We start from the raw sequence: 24,329 nt of genomic DNA, 5'->3' as shown, positions 1-24,329 counted from the left end.
TATCAGGTAATTCAGGACAACTGTCACCTTTGACCCGACTGAAAGCCGGACCGATGGTCAAAAAATGGCCTAATCGAGTCCACATGGCTTTGGGCTTCATCCGTACAATTATCTGGATGCCATAAAGTGGGGCTTTGAATAATGTTTACGTTATTTATTAACGGAAAAAAGGAAGGAGAAACACCGTGGGCTTTTCGTTTAGTGCTAAATGACATTGAGTGTTTCATTGTTTTTGTTGATAAAAAGCAAGAAATTCAATCAAACTGAAAGCCTGCGAGTTGGATGTGAGCTGAAAGACCAATGAAGTCTCGGTTGTTGGGTTTTTCGAATGAAATTAAACGCACGGGATGGCGCAAGAAATCGTATATGACAAGACGGTTTAACTAACAAATGAATTAAAAAAAAAAAAAAGCAGAGAGGAAACTCCACTCATTTAAGGGCCTGTTTGTCTGAATATCCCCACAGGTAAACTAGACGAGGAAGAGGAAGAGAGTGGGTTTCTCCCGTGTCCCGACAGGTGACATTTACATTTCAGGTGGGATAATTGAGCGCGATTCGTGGTTGCGCGCTCCGTCATTAGTCCGTGAAAAATCGCGAATGAAGCTCAAAGCAAACAGCGTTGCGCCGCTTCATTTATCATAAAATCAAGACAAAGGTTTTTTTTTTTTACTCTCTTTCTTTTTTTGGGGGGGTTTATCCTCTGTCGGTTTCAAAGCGCCGAATCCTTCATACGCCACGACACCAATTAAATTTACAAACGATTGCGGGATCGTAATAATTTTTTCCCCCCTTTTAAAACCGCTACATTGACTCACAAAGGACCGATTCGGCAAAAGAAAGAGGACGAGAAAAAACACACACACACACACACACACACACACACACACACACGGAGGGATAAAACAAATCTCGTAAATATTCCAAATAATTGCTGTGTTTTTTTTTTGTTTTTGACCCTGATGGTAGACGTGGCTTCCTGTACCACTGACCGGTGTCAACACACCGTTAATTAAAGGAGAGAAAAGCAGTGGCAGGTGGCTGGAAAAGAAAAAAAAAAATACAGACTGATAATTGGCCCCCTTCTTCTGTGTATCTTCAGAGAGAGAGGGAAAAAAAAAAAAAAGGAGGAGAAAAATATCCAGCGTGCTTCTCTTGCGGCGAGATGTGGCACTGGGTGGGCAGAAAAAGGCACGCCTTGGAAATATAATGATTTAAAAAAAAAAAATAAAAAAGAAGAAAGAAAGAATTTTTTTTTTTTTTTTTATATTAGAAAAGAGGACCGGCCTTTAAAAAGTGTAACGAGGTGAGCAGGAATATTGCAGCACTATAACTAATGATGAAGAGAGGAGACGGCATTTTTCTGTGGCCAGTGTGTGTGTGTGTATTTGTTCAAGAATTTGAAGGAATGTATAAAAGAGGTACAGGGTATATAGGGAGGGGGGGGGGGGGGGGGGGGGGGGTGCATCAAGGTAAAAGCCCACAGGAAAATGAGACATTTTTTGAGCGTGTGTGTGTGTGTGTGTGTGTGTGTGCGCACACGTGTGTGTGGGTGGGGACACTCACAACATCGCTGGGCAGGTTGTGCAGGTCGTCGCCTGGACTCTCGAGCGTGTTCGTGTCCACGTTCAAAATGATGACATCTTCCAGGGACCTGCTCTTCACTCTCTTCCATTAAAATAAATAAATAAACAAACAAACACACGCACGCACGCAAAAACACACTTATTAGTACGACAGCCTGGCATGGCACTTTTCTTTTTTCCACGCAATCATTACGAAGCATCATTTCAAACGCCCCCCCAAACGACAAACATATGCCAGTCTTAACGCTAGAAATTATTTTTTTTTAAATAATAAAAAATAAAAAATAATCAAGAAAGCGCAATATGTTGCCGAATTGTTCTTGCGTGATTGGGAATATTTCCTATTCTCTTCACTAATATCTGTTTATTTGTAATTGGAATAAATCAAACACCGGCAAGGGGGAAAAGAAAAAAAAAAAGCAAGCTCGGGAATCAAAATAAAACGAAGGGAGGGAGAAAAAAAAAAAAAGATTCAGCCAGTTAAGCCATGGGACCATTTTGTGCATCTACACAAAGGTAGTCATGCATCCTGATGGTGACAAATCCCACAATTATTTTGCTGGTGCAGGTGGGGGGAAAACATCCAAGTGAGTAAAGAAAAAAATAAAGGAAAAAAAAGAGAAAAGGGGAAAAAAAAAATGAAGAAAAAAAAGTTCTGGTTTGTCACTTTTGACAGTTGCTGCTATGGAGGCCTGCGTGCTGATTTGGTCTAATTATGTGCAGCCAGATAGGGGGACTGTCACTAATGCGAAAGTGTGATAAATACTGCCGGTGTCTGCAACTGTCAGACGCATCACATTCACTCATACTCTCTCACACACACACACACACACACACACACACACACACACACACACACACACACACACACACACACACACACAGGTCCACCACCAACCAACATGCCAGCTCTCAATATCCAAAACACACTGGTTCTTTGTTTCTCTGATGTGTTCGACTGTTTCATATCTATGACGCACACACACACACACACACACACACGCACAATACACTGCCTTTTCTGTAAATCCTAGCATATCCAGTTGTCTATATTAAATACGGTCTTTAAATGATATGATTTTCGATTCAAACAAATAAAATTAACATAACCGCATCATACGCAGTATAACGACCCGTTCCCGTTCGCCGAGGAAAATTCCGCAGACGCCGAAGTCCTGACAGAAGATTAATGTTGCTTACCTCTAACAGGCTCAGATGAACTCCGATCAGATACGGCATGGGCGCGCTGTTGGGAATCAAAGTCATTAGCAAAACTAATATAATAGCAAAGACAGAACACACACACACACACACACACACACACACACACCAACCGGTCAAGCTAGTAAAGCAAATTAAGCCTAGGTTGAATTTTAGAATATAGAATAAAAGTCTGGTGAAAAGTATGCGGACCACCGTATCACCACCGGACCCTTAAAGGAGCATCCGATTGCATTTACATTTACAGCATTTGGCAGACGCTCATGGCTTGGTGAAAGCTTGGTGGTGCTGGGATTTAAACCTATGACCTTCCGGTTCTAATGCCTTACCACGTCCCCGACATGATTCCAACGTTGTCCTGAACAAACCCCCTGTCCTACATGCTGTGTTCTAAAAACTATGAAAACAGATTTGCATTTATGGCATTCGGCAGACGCCCGACTTGAGGGCCATGCTCAGGGGCCTAGCAGTGGAAGCTTGGAGATGCCGGGATCGGAACTTGTGACCTTCTGATCCAGAGTACAATGCCATAACCACTTACAAACTTACAACTAAGCAGTTGAGAGCTTTGCTCAAATGTCCAGCAGTGGAAGCTCAGTGAGACTGGAATTTGAACTTAACCACTGAGCTAACACCTCCTACGATTACAATTGCCACTTCCACTGGAACTAGGAGACCCTGACCTGGTCCAGCATGGCGAAGCATCTGTATGCCATGAAAATATAGTTTTCTAGGTTAAGATTGAACTGGAAGAACTTCACATGGTCCTGATCTTCTCGACCACACTAAACACTGGACACTGTATAAACCAATTGGGTACATTTCCGGCCGTATATGTGGTTCTTCACCAGACAAAAGGTTCCGAGACTCGATCTGTTTACAAGAAAGTACTTTATTTATCTATGTTTACACCCTACGACCTTCAAAATACTCCCTTTGCACAGCAAAACAGCGCTCCCAGTGTTCCTAGCGCTCCTGGAATGTGACCTGGAAGTCTTCCCTTAGAAGCGTGCCAAGCACCTTCTGCGATCTCCACAATGGTTTCAAAACGCCGACCTTTGAGCTGGATCTTAATTTTCGGGGAGAGAGCCGGGAGGTCCGCAGGAGGCGAATCTGGTGAGTGGGGTGTGTAAATCGCAGACGTGGTTACGCATGATTACCAGCGGTTGCACAGCTGCTGATGTGCATAGGACGATGTCTTTTGGCGCACTGACTTATGAAATTTGGTGCGCCCTGTGACTGTGCGTGCAGCCTTGTGCTGCCATCGGTTTGCATGCTGCAAAACTTGTCTCAAAACTTTTTGATACTTCCCTTATAGGATGTCTTTGGATGCGTTGGCAGGAAATTTTCCCCTTTACTTGGAGAGAACTGATCACTAAAGATGGAGCTAAATGCAAAAGCGGCGAGGAAAATCTCCCCGTAATGGTATGAGGAAGAAAAGAAGCCTTGAGAGGAACCAAGCTCGATCAGGGGGGCACCGAATATCCATTCGTTACAGTTTTAACACGGATATCGACTGGTTTATGACCCCAACCCTGTTGGTTGAAGACCAGATGAACTAGAACGCTGACTACACCTACACCAGTATCTGGCTTTACCAATGCCCTTGGGCTTGAATCTTCAAAAGCACTCTCCAAAATCTAGTGGAACATCTGCCTAGAGTGGAGGTTATTCCAACATTTTGACCTTCGTAAAAAGAGTAGAAGTTATTACCGTCATTCCCGCCATTACCGAGGGGAAGTGGTAGCTCAGTGGATATAGTGGAATTGGTCAGATGTATAACTGAGATCACTGTAAGTCTCTCTGGATATATTTTAGGTCCATATAATGTTCCTCATTGTTCCTCCTGTTGCTAAACAAATCCAATTTGACACAAATATGCTCCAAAATCTTTTGGAAAGACTTTGTAAAAAGAGTGGAAATCATTCCCGCCATTACCGAGGGAAAGTGGTAGATTGGTTTGAGTGGCTAAGATGTTCGATTTCTGATCGAAAGGTCATAGGCTCAAATCCCTGTACCACAAAGCTGCCACTGCTGGGCCCTTGAGCAAAACCCTAATTTACTGAGCTGTATAACGGAGATCACTGCTCTGGATAGATTTGGGAGTCTGCCAAATGCCATAAACATAAGGTACCGCCGAACCCGAACCAGCAACGCCCGTCCGACGCTCTTATGAGTGTGATGATCGAGTTTGCGGCATTCAAATAAACAGATGCATTAGGAAAAAAAAAAAAAACCATGATCGAATCTGGCTAAACGTGTTTCGGGGACGTTAAACGCATTATGGCTTTTGACCGTTTCCAGGAAGGTGATTAGTGTAATCGGTGAGCGTCAGGTTCTTCGGGAGGGGAGCTGGAGTGGAACCTGGGCATCGTGGAGTAATCAGATCGTTTGGGTACATCTGCTCGATATATATTTGATATAGTTACGCCGGTAATAAGCTAGCGCCCTCTGTGGGTGTGTGTGTGGACAGTTGTGTTAAAAGAAGGACAGAGCAAGACGATCTTACCAGCAGTAGTCCAGCAGGTGTGGGGGAAGAACAGGGATGTAGATGTGTTGCCAGTGCATGGGGAAGAGCATGGAAGCTGAGCCATGCACACATGCGGTTAACTACGAGGAAATGAGAGCAAAAAAAAAAATAAAAAATGTACGTCAGAGGCTGAAATTACAATACATCAAAAGTTCTTTTATATATAATAAATGGGTCGCTGAGATATTTCTCATCCGCAACCGTATTTAGGCTATTAAGCAAAAAATATAAATCCAACATGGCCTAACATTAGTATGGACTTAAAGGATGTAAAAAAAATACAGCTACTAAACAACAACAACAAAAAAAAGGAAAAACAAAAAGGGGGGGAACAAGTTAATTGCCTGGCTTGTGTGGAAAGCCTGGTGGGCTAAACCCCAGTGAACCCTCCTTCTTCTTCTTCTTCTTCTTCCACTCATCTGTGCTCATGGCTACCTCGCAATTTTATTGACCCCCCCCCCCCACACACACACACACACACGCTCATCTCTCAGATTAAAATAACATGATTAAATATGGAAAAAGAACAGAGGTCTGAAGGCTCCGCTGGGACTTCATTAGGGCAAATTGCCAAAGAATGAAACATGAGTTAGCCAAGAGAGAAAGCATGAGCTGCTGGAATACCAGAGGGAGCGAGGCTGAGTGTGGATTCCCCCCCTCCAAACCAAAAAAAAGGAGGGGGGGGGGTCATTTTGGTAATGTGTGAAGCTCTACTCCGAAACTAGCCCCCCACACCCCAAAATCCTGTCACCAGCCTAACTGGAGCGACGCCTTCGCTTCTACATGTCCCGCACGAGGGCGTTTAGCTTTAAAATTTTCGGCTTATTTCGATTTTACGACACACCCCCCCACCAAAAAACTTGGTGCGCTTTTATTTTTATATATGCTAATTAGTTTTTGAACTTTCCATTTTTAGAAGAAAAAAAAAATACTTAAGCCGTGACATGTCTAATTGTGTCTTTTTTTCTTTCCCTTTTCCTTTTTCCGAGCGCTAAATGAATATTTATATCATCTTCCACCAGGTGGGTATCACAGCGTATCAAAGCTTCCAGACGATCCCCTAATTTTTTATTTTTTTCCGCTATTTTACGAGCGCTTTCTTCAAACACATCCGCAACCGCGAAGCATAAATGATGTCGAGGGGTCAACCCGGTACTCGGGAAACATTTTTTTTTAATTCCTCTGAAACAGGTTGGTGTCTAATCTCTGGGAGAGGAACCTTTCCGTACCACGTACAGATGAGGAAGAATCGACTCCGGTTATTTCAACAAAGCCTAAAGGGGAAGCGCCGTTTGGCTTGATTTACTCTAGACTTGAAAGGGAAGCGCTATCGGTTTTCAAAAGGGATGGGAAGGAGAGGAGGTGGCGAAACCAAGATAAGTTGGTTTTGAAGGTCAGAATTCCGAAATGAAATGAGGACGGTATAAAATTGTTTGCAAGCCAACTTTCGTTTACCCTGAGCTCGGCATATATATATATATTTATATCAGCTACCGATGGGATACGATTCACCCTATTACAAACCAATTATCACAAATTTACCTAAGTGCTTTTTGACTTCTATCGCATGTTCATTTCACAAAAAGGCCTTTGCAGTGCAAAAAAAAAAAAAAAAAAGAAAGAAAGAAAGAAAGAAAAAGAATGGAAAAAAAAGCAGACGCTCTTTTTTCTGTTCTGTCTCCAGGAAGTTGCAGCTCTACCTCTGCCATGTTAATCTGTATTCTATGTGACTCTCAGGACTCGTAGGTGTTGTGATGCGTCGTATTTACGTAGAGAGCGTGCTCGAGAGACCGTTTAGCGGTGAGAAAATCAATCTACAAATAAAATATTGGTTACAAATGATCGTTCTAAATGATAAAAGTACAGCGCATCTACTTACAATTATATATATATAAAAAAAATTATTTTACTGATGGAAATATGTTAAAAACTGTCTTGTGATACAAATACCAACTTGTATCCAATGCACACTGTTTTAAATCGACGCTTTACATTGTTTACTTTTATCCTCTTCTTACCAAATATAAATTTCATATATAGTATCAACTGTGGAGTTTTTTAGTAATTTTATATCAAATGACACATTTATTTAAACACAGTGTGTTTGTGTGAGATCTTTGACTGCATTAAAAAAAAAATAGCACATATCACTTCTCTAGGAAACAAATGCTGGCTTCTGGCTGGTTTTGGGTGTAGACCTGGTGCCTGCTGGGGCTCAATGTGAGCTGCCACTAATGAGCATGATAAGTAGGAGAGCAGCCACACACAGCAGATTACGCAGAGGTGACCAGGCTCAGGGAAACAACACAGCCCATGATCCAGTCACTAGGGACATCCTACAGCTGGGCATGTCCAAAATCTCTCTCTCTCTCAAACACACTCGCTCACACACACAGCCAATTAATGCTATGTCTACACATAATCTACACCTACACCTACCCTAACCTCAGTAACCCAGGAGAAAACCCAGTTCTGTTTTCTTAAATAAAATCCACAATCAATAGATAGATAGATAGATAGATAGATAGATAGATAGATAGATAGATAGATAGATAGATAGATAGATAGATAGATAGATAGATAGATAGATAGATAGATAGATAGATAGATAGATAGATAGCTGTTTAAGATAATTATTTGCAACGATGCTGAAATGTTGTCGTGAAATGAGATGTATAGTAAAAGCAGAAAAAAAAAGAAAGCTTTTGGGCATCTCAAGATGTTTTATGTATTAGAAAAAAGGAGAGTGAGACTCTAAAAACCCCTGAATCTCCACTGGTGCTGTTTTTTCCCCTTCATAATTTGATGTGATGATGATCAAGATGATCAATGATCATTGGTGCTCCTCTGTCAAATTTTTTGTGAGCAAACGAAGATCCAAAATCAAAATGAACATCACAGCCCTTGCTACCTTCTGGTAGTCGCAACCAAGCACCAGAAATTCATAAAGGAAACTGAGAGGAACCAAACTCAAAGGGAATCCAGCCTCATCTTGGTGCCATCAAACGTTCATTCATTATAGTTACATTTACAGTATTTGGCAGACATCCTACTCCAGCTATGGAGGTAAAGGCCTTGCTCGGGGGCCCAGCAGTGCCAGCATGGTGTGGCTGGGATTTGAACTCATGACCTCCAGATCCAAAGGCCAATCCCGTAACCACTAAGCTACCACCCTTCCCAACTTCCCCTTCCCCTAGACTCCCCCTAGTTCCATCATTGTTGCGGTGAACTGTTCGGCACCTTAGACGCAGAACTCTTAATGCAAAATGTTGTACCGGATTGTGGATATTAATTACCATCCAAATCCTACTTCATAGATCTTTTTAGGCTGCTGATGTGGAACCATCCTCTGCTGGACCGAATGGCCTCCAATTGAAAAAAAATCCATCCAGAGGTAGGGAAGCAGGGACACTGGTCCCTGGTACTTCAGAAGCAACTATTTCTTCCTACTTTTTTTAAAGCTACATCACAACACTACGGCGACCGAGGCGTGTCTTTAGAGGCACAGAGAATGCAGATTGACATGGCAGAGGTAGAGCTGCGTCTTCCTGTAGACTGAACAGGAAAAGAACGTTTGTATATATATGCATCTTCAAACGTGACGCATCATTGGCTACGCATCGAGATGCGAATCGCATCGGCCTCAGTTATGGAGATGCACATGCCCTGTTCTAGAAGCTTCCGTCACCTCGAGAACGTCCGAAAAACAGATTCCGCAAGAAATAAGGATCAACTCTGTGATCCTCTCTTTGAGTCATCAGAAGTCTTTCTTAGGGTTGAAAGTAGTACACATTTAACATCTGCTGTTACCGAGAACACAAACGGCGTCTCTGTTGCGGCATGTTTACGGGGACGGGGTCTTTGACAGCAAAGCAGGACCTACAGCTAGTCCATGTAAAGAAGGTAGTAAACAGTGCCTTTTGGATTGGGGGAATATATCTGTAGCACTTCAGGGGAAAAAAAAAAAAGTTCTGATCTTTGATAGGCGCAGCGCTGCAGGCAGCACTATCACAGCGACTGGGGCAGACCAGAGGTGTGATTTCTTCTTTTCTCCTTTTTCTTCCCCCTTGACAAGGGTGACAACACCGCGAGTGTGCACCAACCGACTTCCCCTAGACCCTGTAAGGCTCTTTTTCTGTTCTGGTTCTTGTGCTCGCTTTCCAATTACCTTCTCCATTCCTGTCTATGCTCAGGAGCTAACAAGGAGGTGACACTGAAGGGGGGATTGGGAGAAAAAAAAAACGAACAAAGAACAGAAAAAAAAAGACGTTGAAAGGGCACAGGCAGATAAACGCCAGATAATACTAACCCGTCCGTATAGCATGCCCGGAGAAGAGTAAGCTGGTGGTGGAGAACGAGAAGTAACTAGGAGAAGTAACTATCAAAGAGGCAGGGAGTGAGAGATATGCTCAGAGAGAGGTTGGAAAAAAAAAATGAGACTGCAGAGTGCTACGAGGATAAATGAAAAAAAGAATGACAAAGACAGTAGAAGTAAAAGGATGGAGAAAAAAGTGAGTGTGTGCTTGTGCATAGAACTGGGGGGGGGGAGTCCGGATGGTGGGTGAGAAGTATGAGGCCAAAGAACAACCTCAGTGGCTAGCACCACAGGCCAAGACAGGATCTTGCTCTTGTTAGCATAGCGCTGACAGCATGATAAGAAAGCTGCTGTCAAAGACTCAGGGCCTCCCAGCTGACTAGTTAGAGGGCACCTGATGTGGCACAATTATACCAGCGTGTGACAAGGCAGCACAGGCTGCTGCCTTGCGGAGGCGCCTCGGAAACAGCGGCGCGCCTCGCCTCCGGTCACAAAACAGCGATGAGTCGACTGATGCGCCATTGTAAGATCATGATTTATTCCTTTGCTGTTTTTTTTTTTTTTTCTCGGTACAGGCGAGGCGGTGCCTGTGTTCGGCTACAACTGACATGGAAAGGTACACTGGGGGCCCCCAAAACATTGAGGGTCAGCCTGAAGCATGCATAATGTATATGCTCTCACTCCCTCTTTCTCTTTTTCTCGTGCTTTCTCTCTCCTCTCTCCTATATATATATATATATATATACACAGTGAGGAAAATAAGTATTTGAACACCCTGCTATTTTGCAAGTTCTCCCATTAGAAATTATGGAGGGGTCTGAAATTGTCATCGTAGGTGCATGTCCACTGTGAGAGACATAATGTAAAAAAAAAAAATCCAGAAATCACAATGTATAATTTTTAAACTATGTATTTGTATGATACAGCTGCAAATAAGTATTTGAACACCTGAGAAAGTCAATGTTAATATTTGGTACAGGAGCCTTTGTTTGCAATTACAGAGGTCAAACGTTTCCTGTAGTTTTTCACCAGGTTTGCACACACTGCAGGAGGGATTTTGGCCCACTCCTCCACACAGATCTTCTCCAGATCAGTCTGGTTTCTGGCCTGTCGCTGAGAAACACAGAGTTTGAGCTCCCTCCAAAGATTCTCTATTGGGTTTAGGTCTGGAGACTGGCTAGGCCACGCCAGAACCTTGATATGCTTCTTACAGAGCCACTCCTTGGTTATCCTGGCTGTGTGCTTCGGGTCATTGTCATGTTGGAAGACCCAGCCTCGACCCATCTTCAATGCTCTAACTGAGGGAAGGAGGTTGTTCCCCAAAATCTCGCAATACATGGCCCTGGTCATCCTCTCCTTAATACAGTGCACTCGCCCTGTCCCATGTGCAGAAAAACACCCCCAAAGCATGATGCTACCACCCCCATGCTTCACAGTAGGGATGGTGTTCTTGGGATGGTACTCATCATTCTTCTTCCTCCAAACACGTTCAGTGGAATTATGACCCCAAAGTTCTATTTTGGTCTCATCTGACCACATGACTTTCTCCCATGACTCCTCTGGATCATCCAAATGGTCATTGGCAAACTTAAGACGTGCCTGGACATGTGCTGGTTTAAGCAGGGGAACCTTCCGTGCCATGCATGATTTCAAACCATGACGTCTTAGTGTATTAGCAACAGTAACCTTGGAAACGGTGGTCCCAGCTCTTTTCAGGTCATTGACCAGCTCCTCCCGTGTAGTTCTGGGCTGATTTCTCACCTTCCTTAGGATCATTGAGACCCCACGAGGTGAGATCTTGCATGGAGCCCCAGTCTGAGGGCGATTGACAGTCATGTTTAGCTTCTTCCATGTTCTAATGATTGCTCCAACAGTGGACCTTTTTTCACCAAGCTGCTTGGCAATTTCCCAGCCTTGTGGAGGTGTACAATTTTGTCTCTAGTGTCTTTGGACAGCTCTTTGGTCTTGGCCATGTTAGTAGTTGAATTCTTACTGATTGTATGGGGTGGACAGGTGTCTTTATGCAGCTAACGACCTCAAACAGGTGCATCTAATTTAGGATAATAAATGTAGTGGCGGTGGACATATTAAAGGCAGACTAACAGGTCTTTGAGGGTCAGAATTCTAGCTGATAGACAGGTGTTCAAAGACTTATTTGCAGCTGTATCATACAAATAAATAGTTTAAAAATCATATATTGGGATTTCTGGATTTTTTTAAATTAGATTACGTCTCTCACAGTGGACATGCACCTACGATGACAATTTCAGACCCCTCCATGATTTCTAAGTGGGAGAACTTGCAAAATAACAGGGTGTTCAAATACTTATTTCCCTCACTGTATGTATATATGTATATATATATATATATATATATATATATATATATATATATATATATATATATATATATATATATATATAGGAGAGAGGAGAGAGAAAGCACGAGAAAAAGAGAAAGAGGGAGTGAGAGCATATATCTCAAGCTACCTCGCTGAAAGGACGAAGACCAGTGTCGCATCCGGCGAGTAGAAATTCTGCAAATTTGCGACGGAATCATTAACGCCCCCGCCGATAGACGTGGTTTAGAAAAGAGTGGAGGAGATAGTAGGAGATGCGAATAATGACGATGGGCATGGTGCTAACTCGGAGCCTTCGTGAAAGCGGACGCTTGGCTACCCTCGTGCTCTGCCAAACAGTAAATCACGTAAAAAAAAAAAAAGGGGCGCTGGGGGGGAGACGGGGAGGGTTGAAGAGGGGGAGGGTTGAGGTCTTTACCCGAGAGACTAATGATTTACACACTCTACGCCTTCGTGTCAGTGAGCGCACAGAATGATGGCGGTGGCAACCAGGAGGAGTGAAATAAGTCCGCGGATTAGCTCGAGCTGACAGGCTCTTCTCGGGTCTTTCCCTCGCGCTCTCTTGGGCTACAGATAGCTCGCTCATGACATCACTCGCTGTTGCTCCCCAGAGCATCGCGAAAACTTTGGGCTGCCCGGGCGATAAGCTTCCACTCCCTTCCTGAGGGCAGAGGAGCCGGAAAAAAACTATGCGAGAAGCGCCGGAAGCGTTATCACTGATAATAGAAGGACAATTAATCAATAATAATGATAATAATTATAATAATAATTGCAATAATCCCAACATGATCATCGCCCGTTTACGCTCCCCGTAAATTGCGGAATCGAGAACGTTTAAAGTGGAAGGTCTACTCACAGTGCTAAGCTTACTCGAGGTAATGATGATGCGTCGCTCGTGCAGCATGCTGGCGTACAGGTGTAGCATGTTGTTCACGTCCACCGCCACGAAGTACTCCGTTAGATTCCTCTGAAAGACAGAAAAAAAAAACATGGAAACCAGCTGTTCGGTGAAAGGTCCTTTACTTATCCTTATTAAGTACGCTAATTTATAAGAACAGCCTAAAGTACACAGGGTACATGAGTGCGAAACCTTTTCAAAAACTATAGTTTGTAGTTCCAGACTTAACACTTGTGTAGTAGTTTTTTTTTTTACTAAGCGTTTGATCTCGGGCAGGGCTCTGAGGTGGATTCCGAGACGATCCCAGGAATACCGGGTGCAAAGGCGGGAGGATTTACCTCGCATAGGATTCCCCCGACCTTACCTCTGCACACAAACACTCCTTCGCACAATGGGCAATTTGAGCAATATTTGCCTACCTACACGTCTTTGGACAGCGGGAGGAAACTTGAGGACAAGGAGGAAACCCATGGGAATCCAGGAAAGAACCCGTACCCGTACCCACGAACCCATTTGCAAGAATTACTTTAGTATAATGCAATAAATAAAATCGAGCCAGCGCTCAGCACTCGGCAGTGTACTCACTTTTTCAGGGATGGTCGGAAGTCCGGTGATGTCCGGGGCAAAAAAGCGCAAGTGCTAAAGAAAACACGAATGAAACAGAAATGAGTGTTGCTTGTAATAGTAATATAAGGCTGCAGCTACACAAATCCGAAACAAATAAATCAATAAAAATTATACGGTGTTTTCTTCTAATATGTACAGTGGGTACGGAAAGTATTCAGACCCCCTTAAATTTTTCACTCTTTGTTATATTGCAGCCATTTGCTAAAATCATTTAGGTTCATTCTTCTTCCTCATGAATGTACACATAGCACCCCATACTGACAGAAAATCACAGAATTGTTGACATTGTTGCAGATTTATTAAAAAAGAAAAACTGAAATATCACATGGTCCTAAGTATTCAGACCCTTTGCTCAGTATTTAGTAGAAGCCCCCTTTTGATCTAATACAGCCAGAAGTCTTTTTGGGAAAGATGCAACAAGTCTTTCACACCTGGATTTGGGGATCCTCTGCCATTCCTCCTTGCAGATCCTCTCCAGTTCTGTCAGGTTGGATGGTAAACGTTGGTGGACAGCTATTTTTAGGTCTCTCCAGAGATGCTCAATTGGGTTTAAGTCAGGGCTCTGGCTGGGCCATTCAAGAACAGTCACGGAGTTGTTGTGAAGCCACTCCTTCGTTATTTTAGCTGTGTGCTTAGGGTCATTGTCTTGTTGGAAGGTAAACCTTCGGCCTCAGTCGGAGGTCCAGAGCACTCTGGAGAAGGTTTTTGTCCAGGATATCCCTGTACTTGGCCGCATTCATCTTTCCCTCGATTGCAACCAGTCGTCCTGTCCCTGCAGCTGAAAAACACCCCCACAGCATGATGCTGCCACCACCATGCTTCACTGTTGGGACTGTATTGGACAGGTGATGAGCAGTGCCTGGTTTTCTCCACACATACCGCTTAGAATTAAGGCCAAGAAGTTCTATTTTGGTCTCATCAGACCAGAGAATCTTATTTCTCACCATCTTGGAGTCCTTCAGGTGTTTTTTAGCAAACTCCATGCGGGCTTTCATGTGTCTTACACTGAGGAGAGGCTTCCGTCGGGCCACTCTGCCATAAAGCCCCGACTAGTGGAGGGCTGCAGTGATGGTTGACTTTCTACAACTTTCTCCCATCTCCTGACTGCATCTCTGGAGCTCAGCCACAGTGATCTTTGGGTTCTTCTTTACCTCTCTCACCAAGGCTCTTCTCCCCCGATAGCTCAGTTTGGCCGGACGGCCAGCTCTAGGAAGGGTTCTGGTCGTCCCAAACGTCTTCCATTTGAGGATTATGGAGGCCACTGTGCTCTTAGGAACCTTAAGTGCAGCAGAAATCTTTTTGTAACCTTGGCCAGATCTGTGCCTTGCCACAATTCTGTCTCTGAGCTCTTCAGGCAGTTCCTTTGACCTCATGATTCTCATTTGCTCTGACATGCATTGTGATCTGGAAGGTCTTATATAGACAGGTGTGTGGCTTTCCTAATCAAGTCCAATCAATTGAATCAAACACAACTGGACTCAAATGAAGGTGTAGAACCATGTCAAGGATGATCAGAAGAAATGGAAAGCACCTGAGTTAAATATATGAGTGTCACAGCAAAGGGTCTGAATACTTAGGACCATGTGATATTTCAGTTTTTCTTTTTTAATAAATCTGCAACAATGTCAACAATTCTGTGTTTTTCTGTCAGTATGGGGAGCTGTGTGTACATTCATGAGGAAGAAGAATGAACTTAAATAATTTAAGCAAATGGCTGCAATATAACAAAGAGTGAAAAATTTAAGGGGGTCTGAATACTTTCCGTACCCACTGTATCTTGTATGACGTTTCGACCTGCGACATTTTCAAGAGCCGATGAGGAAATAAACGGCAGGCGTAAATGTCGCAGCGACGACTAAAAACGACGTTACTTGCGTTAATGTTGATGTAGATTATAGTATTGCCAGTGGTATTAGTAGTAGTAATAGTGAAGCATGGAGATGTTTAGGAGAGATGGCAGTGGAGTTTTAAACAAGATTGTTTAACAGGACTTTGGAAGGTGAGAAGAAGCCTGAGGAATGGAGAAGGAGTGTGCTGGTACGATCTTTAAGCATAAGGGAGCTGTGCAGAGCTGGAGTAACTACAGGGGAATAAAGTTGATCAGTCACACCATGAAGTTATGGGAAAGAGTAGTAGAAGCCAGGCTGAGAGAAGAGGTGACCATCTGTGAGCAGCAGTATGGTTTAATGCAGAGGAAGAGCACCATTATTTGCTTTGAGAATGTTGATGGAGAAGTATAGAGAAGGTCAGAAGGAGTTGCAATGTGAGTTTGTGGATTTAGAGAAAGCATACGACAGGGTGGAGAGAGGAGTTGTGGTATCGTATGAGGAAGTCAGGTGTGTCAGAGAAGTATGTGAGGGTGACTGGTTTAAGGTGGAGGTTGGACTGCATCAAGGATCGGCTCTGAGCCCTTTCCTGTTTGCAGTGGTGATGGACAGGTTGATAGATGAGGTTAGACAGGAGTCTCCGTGGACTATGATGTTTGCGGATGATATTGTGATTTGTGGTGAGAGTAGGGAGCAGGTTCAGAAGAGCCTGGAGGGATGGAGGTACACGCTGGAGAGAAGGGGAATGAAAGCCAGTAGGAGTACAACAGAGAACATGTGTGTGAATGAGAGGGAGGGCAGTGGAGTGGCGCAGTTGCAGGGAAAAGAGGTGGAGATGGTGGAGGAGTTCAGGTACCTGGGGGTCAACAGTACAAAGTAATGGAGAGTGTGATAGAGAAGTAAAGAAAAGAGTGCAGGCAGGGTGGAGTGGGGGGAGAAGAGTGGCAGGAGCGATTAGTGATAGAAGGGTATCTGCAAGAGTGAAAGGGAAAGTTTATAAGCAGTAGTGGCACTAGCATTATTAGGAGCACTAGTAGTAGCAGTAGGAGGAGGAGACGGAGGAGACGTAGGAGACGCAGCACTAGTATTATTAGGTAATAGTACGAGAGTTAGTACTGGTAGCATCAGAACCAGCAGCATGATTAGCAGTAGATAAAGCAATATTAGAATCATATTTATTTTATACAAAAGTGAAATCTCTATAAACTTTCCAAGCATAAGAATTAAATTTAAATAATATTAATAATTAATTAAACCATCTATTCTAAGAAAAAAAAAGAAAAATGTTTTTAAGCGCATTAGTGGTTTAATCAGAGGAACTGGTAGTAGTAGAAGTAGCATAACAAGAAGTAGTAGAAGTAGCAATAATAGTGCCAACATTAGTACGGTTACTAGAAGCAGTGCTATTAAATGCATTTACAGTAGCGGGAGAATTAGAAGTAGAAACGGCAGTAACGGTAGTAGTATTAATAGCATTACCGGTAGCAATATAAGGGACCGCAGTGGTAACAGTACTGGTGATATTAGCAGGAGCAACATTATCATTAGTAGAATTAATGTCGTTTTAGCAGCAGTAGAATTAAATGTAGAAGCAGTAATGATGCTAATAGGACAGAATTAAAAGCAGCAATGGGACTGGTAGTAACAGTAGTACTATTAGAGGTAGAATTGCATGTTGCGCGTATTAATAATACCACAAGATGTAATAATTGCGGTGGAATTCTAATCACTCTTAAAAGTAGTAATGGAGGAATTAGTAGAAGTTCCACAGTCATGTTAGATGCCGTTCTCACAGCTGTAGTACGAGTATCAAATTCAAATTTAAGTCATCACACACACGCATAGTACGACATGCAGTGAAACGCTTTACACGACTGTGCAAGGAATAGAATTTAAGGATATAAAAAAGGTTTTTTAAAAATAAATTAAAGTAGATAAATAAAATATAGAAACATAAAATATATATATAGGAAGCAGTATGGCAGATATTGACAATACAAATTAAAGTGATTTAGTGTGATTGTCCTTAAAGTGTCCATGTAGTACTATAAGATGGGTTATTAGTGGCAGTAGAATTAGATATTGAAGCAACAATGGTGGTGGTGGTGATCATTCTGTCGGGTTTATTGGCCAAAAATGTTGAAATTGGTTCCAGCTGTTGGTAGCTCTGAAAAGTACAAGTATAAATAACAACGCTGAACATTTAGCTTATAGACAAGACTATACAAGGCAGTGCAGATAAAAAAATAAAAAAAATGTAAATAAAAAAATAAAAAATAAAAAAGACGACAATGTACACAGTGTATACGACAGATCGGTAATGTACATAAAAGTGCAAATAGCGGAAGGAGTTGCTTTAGGACTTTTAATAACAGTAGTAGGAGTTGTAGCAATATAGTAGTAGTACTTGTAATGTTAGTAGAGGTTACATTATTAAATAAAAAAAAACTGAAAAAAAACCAGAGGTATTACTAGTAGAATTTGAATTGGTATTACAAGTGTTAGTTTCTGAAGTAGCGTAACAAGCAGTCGCTACATTCCCAAATACAGACGCTCCGACGTTTCGCGGATTTGTTCGCAGTCTCAAAAGCGAGTCTACATGATGCGCCCTGGACTAGAGTTTTCATTCTTTTTTTATTACTTAGTACAAAATATTGTGTACAGTATTTCAATTATTTGTTTGAGTATATTTTATTGTGGATTTGAGAGTATTTCTAGCTCTTACATCATTAGGAGATATGCGTAGTCAATAACGAGCGCGGTAGCAAATTACAAACTGATTCATGCTAACTTGTTCGTAAAATGGAGAGCGTCTGTATTAGCGTCTGTAAGCAGTGGTATCATTCGTTTCAGATGTGGTAGCCACGGTAACATTGTTGTACTACAATGATGTATTATTAGTAGCAAAAAAACTGGAAGTAGATGCAGTAATGGTGGAAGTAGGAGGAACATTAACAGTAGATGTAGCAGTAATATAAATAGGAGTACTGGTAGGATCTGTATCATCGTTTTAAGTGAAGTAAAAGTAGCAGCAGTGATATTAGAAGTAAAAATGCATAGAAAAAGCAGGACACACCTTGGTGGCCTCAGCAACATATTCCTAGCACTAGTATTATTAGTGGTAGCGGAGGAACTGACAGTACAATAAGTGCTGGAGGTATTACTAGCAGCAGCAGCAGCATTATAAGTAGCAGTAGTATCTAGTGGTAGCAGTGCAGCAGTAATGGCGCTGGTGGTATTAACAGTATCAGCAACGAATTTGTGTTTCAGTGAACTAGAAAGTCGTAATTGAGGCCAGGAAGCAGGCAGCTCGTCCCGGTGTGCGTTTGAACAGTCGCACAGGTTTAATGTCTGGATCAAAGAGGCTCCGAAGCCGAGATCCCACACTGCACACTAACTTCGTCGCTTTTGTTTGCTCTCTCTCTCTCTCTCTCTCTCTCTCTCCCCCTCCCTCCCTCCCTCCCTCCCCCCCCAGGCTAGGCCATGCCTCATTGTGTATGTGAAGAGTGTCCATCTGTTTCCGAGTGCCTGGGTTCAACACTCGTGCTGTTGCATATGCTCGGCTAACAAAAGCAAGTTCATCTCGTGTTATATGAAGAACAGGGCCGATGAGGAGTAGGAGAGCGAGAAGGGGGATAAAAAAAAAATTGACTCAGTTTGAATTATTTAAACTCGTGCGGTGAGACTCTGCAAATTTTGCAACACTTGCGGGAGCTCTCGGAAGGAGCGCAAAATGTGGCGGGAAAAAAAAAAAAAAAAAAAAAAGCTTTATTCGTTGTGATGTGTTTACTCTCCCACACAGAGCGTCTGATTGGCCTCTGTGGCGTACGGCTTCCAACTGGCCGCGTCCGGCGACTATGCAGCCATGTTTATAAAAATCGCACGTTATCAAAGCGCTCGTTATCGCTGGGCTCTGCCGCCCTCCGTGGTGCGAGACAGGTCCTAGATGGTGGAAGACCATCCTGGTGGCAAATTTCCAGACCTCTGAATTCAGAATTCTGTACGTATAGTAATATGTGCAGAAAATCAGATAAAAATCCTTTAAACAATCTTAGCATATAAGCATCAGCAGGACATCAAGGAAGATTAGTATTAAAACAATGCTATCACCTGATTATTACTGACAGCTATAACACCACCAAGGAAAGGGATACGTGACCAGGATTATCATTTATAGACGTCCATCCTAACGATAGTATCTTTCGCCAATTTGGGCCGTTACTCAATTTTTACTTTTAATTCCCAATTAAAGCTTAATCCCATTTATGAGTGGGAACAAATCTGAGCATGAATTGTCCATGTGTTTTGTCACGGGTACACTGAAATAAACTATTAAGCTCGTTTTTTTTTTGTTTGTTTTTTTGTTTTGTTTTTTACAACGACTCCCTTTGAAGTCCTCTCAAGGTTTCTTTCTCATTCCTTAACCATCTCCGGGGTATTTTTCCGCGCCGAAAGAAAAAGAGCTTTAAAGGGGTTTATTTGAGACAAATTTCTAGTATTTGATAGCAAATTTATCATAATTGTATTAATTCGGCTTTGTGATTCAATCGATCCGAATTCCTAACAAGAAGCGGACAGCAAACCAGTGAGACGTAACTCAAGTTTTTCGTGTTTCGCAGCCCAATTTTAGCTCGTCTCTCCATTTCATCAGCATCGGCGGACAGCGGTATCGAAGGTTTCAAGTCTAGTGTGTAGTTTTGTATCACGCCAACAGATGGCAGCACAAGGCTGCACGCACAGTCACAGGGAGCACCTGGTGCGATTCTCACGCTTCTGACTTCCAGGACATATTCCAGAAGTGGGAGTGTGTACTGATGTTCAAGTGGAAAACTCTAAAGGTTATAAATAAATAAATGAAGTACTTTCTTTTAAACAGAGCTAGTTTCCAAACTAAGATATCAAATTGTGTTTAAAACCAGCGATTACTGTAGCATGGTGTGCTGTAAGGCCATGTTCATACATCCTTAAACTACAGCAGCCTTCCTTTTGAACTCTAAAGACTGTTTTTGGCGTTGAAAAGCAGAATACAGCGGTGTAAAATTATTGTGTACTGTTTTTTTTTTAGCATGATCTTGATGGAGTTCAGTGTTTTATTTGGGAGTCTTTTAAAACGAAAAAAAAAAAAAAAAAAAAACCCCAGCAATTAGCACAGCAAAGTGTTACATTTTTGGGCTGCTTCTCATTCTCGCTCTTGTTCGTTGTTCGCTCGCTGTTCACTGACTTGTGGCTTCCTCGAACCTTCACAACTCGCCTGTTGGCGATACGTGAGCGCTCGTTCTCGCGCTTCGACAGATTCAGAACTTTTTCACGAGAAGATAATTGTAATAAATAATTAAATAAATAAAATCAATGCACTATTAATGCTTTACTGATTCCCACTTGCTTGAAACCATCATGCACTTCTCCTGCACTCTGTATCATCTCTGTGCAGCCTTAAATAATTGTAAATTCACAGCAATATCCTAGTTTCCTTGGTATGGCAGCTTCACGGTGTGTGAACAAAAAAGCCCTGCAGAGGGTGGTCAAACCCGTTTAACGCATCATTGGCATCCAACTACCTGTCATTGAGCACCTTTACTGCATTAGATCATCAGGGACTCCTCACATCCCAGTCACAAACTGTCTAACCTCCTTCCAACCAGAAGAAGATAAAGGAACATTCACACCAGAACCAGCAGGTTCAGGGCCAGCGTTTTTCCCGAACAACCTCCATACTGCTAGGACACCGATTACTGATTGATTTCCTTATAATTATGTCTTTATATAATTAGAAATTCTAAATATATCCTATATTTTTTTCTATACACTGTTTATATCCTCTCTGTATATACACTGTGTATCAGTTTTATACTATCTATCTATCTGACTGTTGGTCCATCCATCCATCTATCCATCCATCCATCCATCTGACTGTTGGTCTATCTATCATCTATCTACCTATCTATCTATCTGACTGTTGATCTATCGGTCTATCTATCATCTATCTGACTGGTGATCTATCATCTATCTGACTGTTAATCTATCATCTATCTGACTGTTGATCTATCATCTATCTGACTGTTGATCTATCATCTATCTGACTGTTGATCTATCTATCTATCTATCCATCCATCCATCCATCCATCCATCCGACTGTTGGTCTATCCATCCATCCATCTATCTGACTGTTGGTCTATCTATCCATCCATCCATCCATCCATCCATCTGACTGTTGATCCATCCATCCATCCATCCATCTCTCTGACTGTTGACCTACCTACCTTATCTACCTATCTATCTACCTACCTACCTACCTAACGATCCATTCTTCCATCCATAGTTTTTAGTTGCTAAAACGGCATCACATCCCATCATGATATTGTGATAAAGGAGTGATATGCACTCATGCAAACAATTTCTTGTGTAGAACTACAGTGATTATAAACGCAGGCAGGCCAGAAGGATTGATCATCATCTCACTCGGACACACACCAACTGGTACGTCGCTAAAAGGTACCAGGTTGTTCAGGTTGTTTTGAAGTGTTATCGAGATCCTCTCGGTTGTGACGGGCGGCACTGTAAAGGGGGTGCGCTAACTTCCGATCTCGGCAATGCGCCGTTCTGGTGGAGCTTGGCGGAGGCTGACCAGGAGGAAGAACGCAGGAGAGAGACGCTCTAATCAAACAAACAAAAATGCTGCATACGTACCATGCTCAGGGTTATGGCCGTGTTGGGTTTCGGCACGGCCATCCTGTACAGCTTGTCCAGTACGTCGCTCAGTTCATTTTCCTAGGAAAAAGAAAAATGGACAAGATGTTAGGGGTTTCTTGAGTGTGTGTGACTTTGGAGGGGCCGAATAACAGTGTAACAGTGGGCAATTTCCTACAGCAACCCTAATAAGGGTGGTGGGGGTCGGGTGGTGGTAAGAGGGTGAAAGGGAAAAAAAAAAAACATCCGTGTGTTTAACGAGCAATCCTGAGGTTAAGAGACGGTAAGCTGGGCAGCGGCAGACGCTTATTCGTTGGGGGGGTGATTTATGGCCGGGGTTGGCTGTTTGTAATTAACCGTGGCTCCACACTCAGCAGAAGAGGTTTCGAGAAGCTCTTTGGAGAGAAGCGTGACAGGAAAAAAAAAAAACGGCCCCCAGATTCTAATGCTGGCCCTTTTTTAAAATATTTTTACGAGCTTGCACGACAACGACGCAATTTACTCTCTTGGAGAGTCAAACTTTTTTTTTTGTGTGTGTGTGTGTATAAATGAAATGTGATACTTGAGATTGCTTTTAGGACAAACTGAGGGGCTGTGGGCGAAAAAAAAGGGCGAATTGTAGCGCAAATGTATTTGATTAGGTGTCTGATGTTTGTTATTTTAGCGGCCGAGTTTTTATGGTGAGAGCAGCCAAGCGGGCGTGGAAGTTCTTCCGACACTACGAGATGGTTATTTGTGAGCAAAATCGATTTGAAGGATTCATCGGGATTCATGATCATTCCAGTAAACGCAGGCAGAAATGAAAATCCAAGCGGTACTACGGTACGTGTTCTGAAGGCACTGAACGCTGAGGGAATTGTGGCCGCTTGTTGCACGTCTCGTCGTTACGGCACAGCGCATGCGACTCTCTCGGAGTCCTGGATGCTCGCACGGTCGGTTAAAAAAAAAAACGCCCGAGGTAACAGTTCATTTCCTCTTCCCCTTAAACCATCGGCGCTTTTGTCCGTCCTCGTCAGTCGGAATGAGCTTCATGTGGAGCGCACGCTGTCACAAAGTCTCTCTGAAGGTTCGGATTCATTTAGCGCAGGGCTTTAACTCGGGATGGAAACGGGACAAGACGGGGGGGTGGGGGTGAGAAGGTTTTTTTTATTTTTATTATTCAGTCTGAAACTGTAGATGGAAGTTTTAAAAGCTAAAAAATAAAAGCAAAAACAGAGGAAATTTTTAATATAAAAATGTAATATCCACACATATATAAATATAAAATGTATTTTATTTCTTTATTTTTTTCCCCCTATCCAGGTTGTGCGGATCAGGCAACAACCAATGGGATTTATTTGAATAATACATTTAATTCATTAATAATTCATTCATTATTTAAAATATATTTTTAGTTTAATTAATTACTTATATATGTACATTAAATCTATTCCTTTTATTACGCGGTGTAATAATGGACAAAAGTATTGGGACACCAAATGCTGTTCTTCCCTAAACTATTATCACAAAGTTGAAGGCACACAATTGTATAGGAAACAATGTTCTTTTCACGTGAACTCGAAGATCCAAACCTGCTCCATCATGACAAGTGGATTGGAAGATCGTGGGTGGTCCGCTGTAGTGCTCTGACCTCAAACCTACTGAACATCTTTGGGATGAATTCATCAGGACCTGGTTTTACTAACAACCTTATGGCTGAATGCTATAATTATAATAATAATAATAATAATAATAATAATAATAATAATATACAGACACTACAGATATTATAGACACTCGCATTCAGATCAGATTTTCCGCCGTTTTTGCTTTTCGGACGAAGTTTTCTCAGCCCCCCCCCCGCCCGTGCGCGATGTTTATGCGTTCTCGCTGTTTATGCATTCTTGCGCTAGCGCTGCGAAGCGTAACGCCATGACAGCCCAATGATGCAGCAAGTTTCTACATGGCTTCCGACATGATTCCTTCATTTATTTCTTTATTTTCACTTCGCTTAAGCGCCATGTTTCCTTTCAGCCTTCGCTTTTGCTATGCTATGTGCTTTCAGACATATACACATTTATAGTACAGCGTTCTGGAAACGTACCTGGTGTTTCGTTAAGTAGTCTGCGAGGGTGTTTAGCAGCTTGTAGTAATTCTCAAACCAGGGTAGATAGCTGAAGATTTTGGATAAAAAAAAAAAAAAAAAAAAGAAGAACAGAAAAAACATGGATTATGGAGGTCAATCTAATTATCATTACACAAAAAAAACCACCACACATTTAAAACACAAAAACCGAGTATCCC

General features: G+C 42.4%; 1 protein-coding gene across 2 annotated transcripts in view; it reads right to left on the bottom strand.

Moving 5' to 3' along the window:
* The window catches only part of dennd1b (DENN/MADD domain containing 1B), a 107,285-nt gene that overhangs the window by 30,576 nt on the left and 52,380 nt on the right, over window positions 1-24,329 (bottom strand). For both annotated transcript variants that reach the window (XM_083558155.1, XM_083558154.1), the window contains exons 6-12: window positions 24,130-24,199; window positions 22,047-22,127; window positions 13,492-13,545; window positions 12,865-12,975; window positions 5,314-5,414; window positions 2,784-2,829; window positions 1,564-1,665 (exon numbers count right to left, since the gene is read on the bottom strand). In XM_083558155.1, the coding sequence (XP_083414281.1) occupies window positions 1,564-1,665; window positions 2,784-2,829; window positions 5,314-5,414; window positions 12,865-12,975; window positions 13,492-13,545; window positions 22,047-22,127; window positions 24,130-24,199 (565 nt within the window). The remainder of the gene's footprint in view (window positions 1-1,563; window positions 1,666-2,783; window positions 2,830-5,313; window positions 5,415-12,864; window positions 12,976-13,491; window positions 13,546-22,046; window positions 22,128-24,129; window positions 24,200-24,329) is intronic.

This window comes from Silurus aristotelis, assembly GCF_946808225.1.
Source record: "Silurus aristotelis genome assembly, chromosome: 13".
Taxonomy (NCBI): Eukaryota; Metazoa; Chordata; class Actinopteri; order Siluriformes; family Siluridae; genus Silurus; species Silurus aristotelis.
This window is presented reverse-complemented; position numbering and strand designations above follow the sequence as displayed.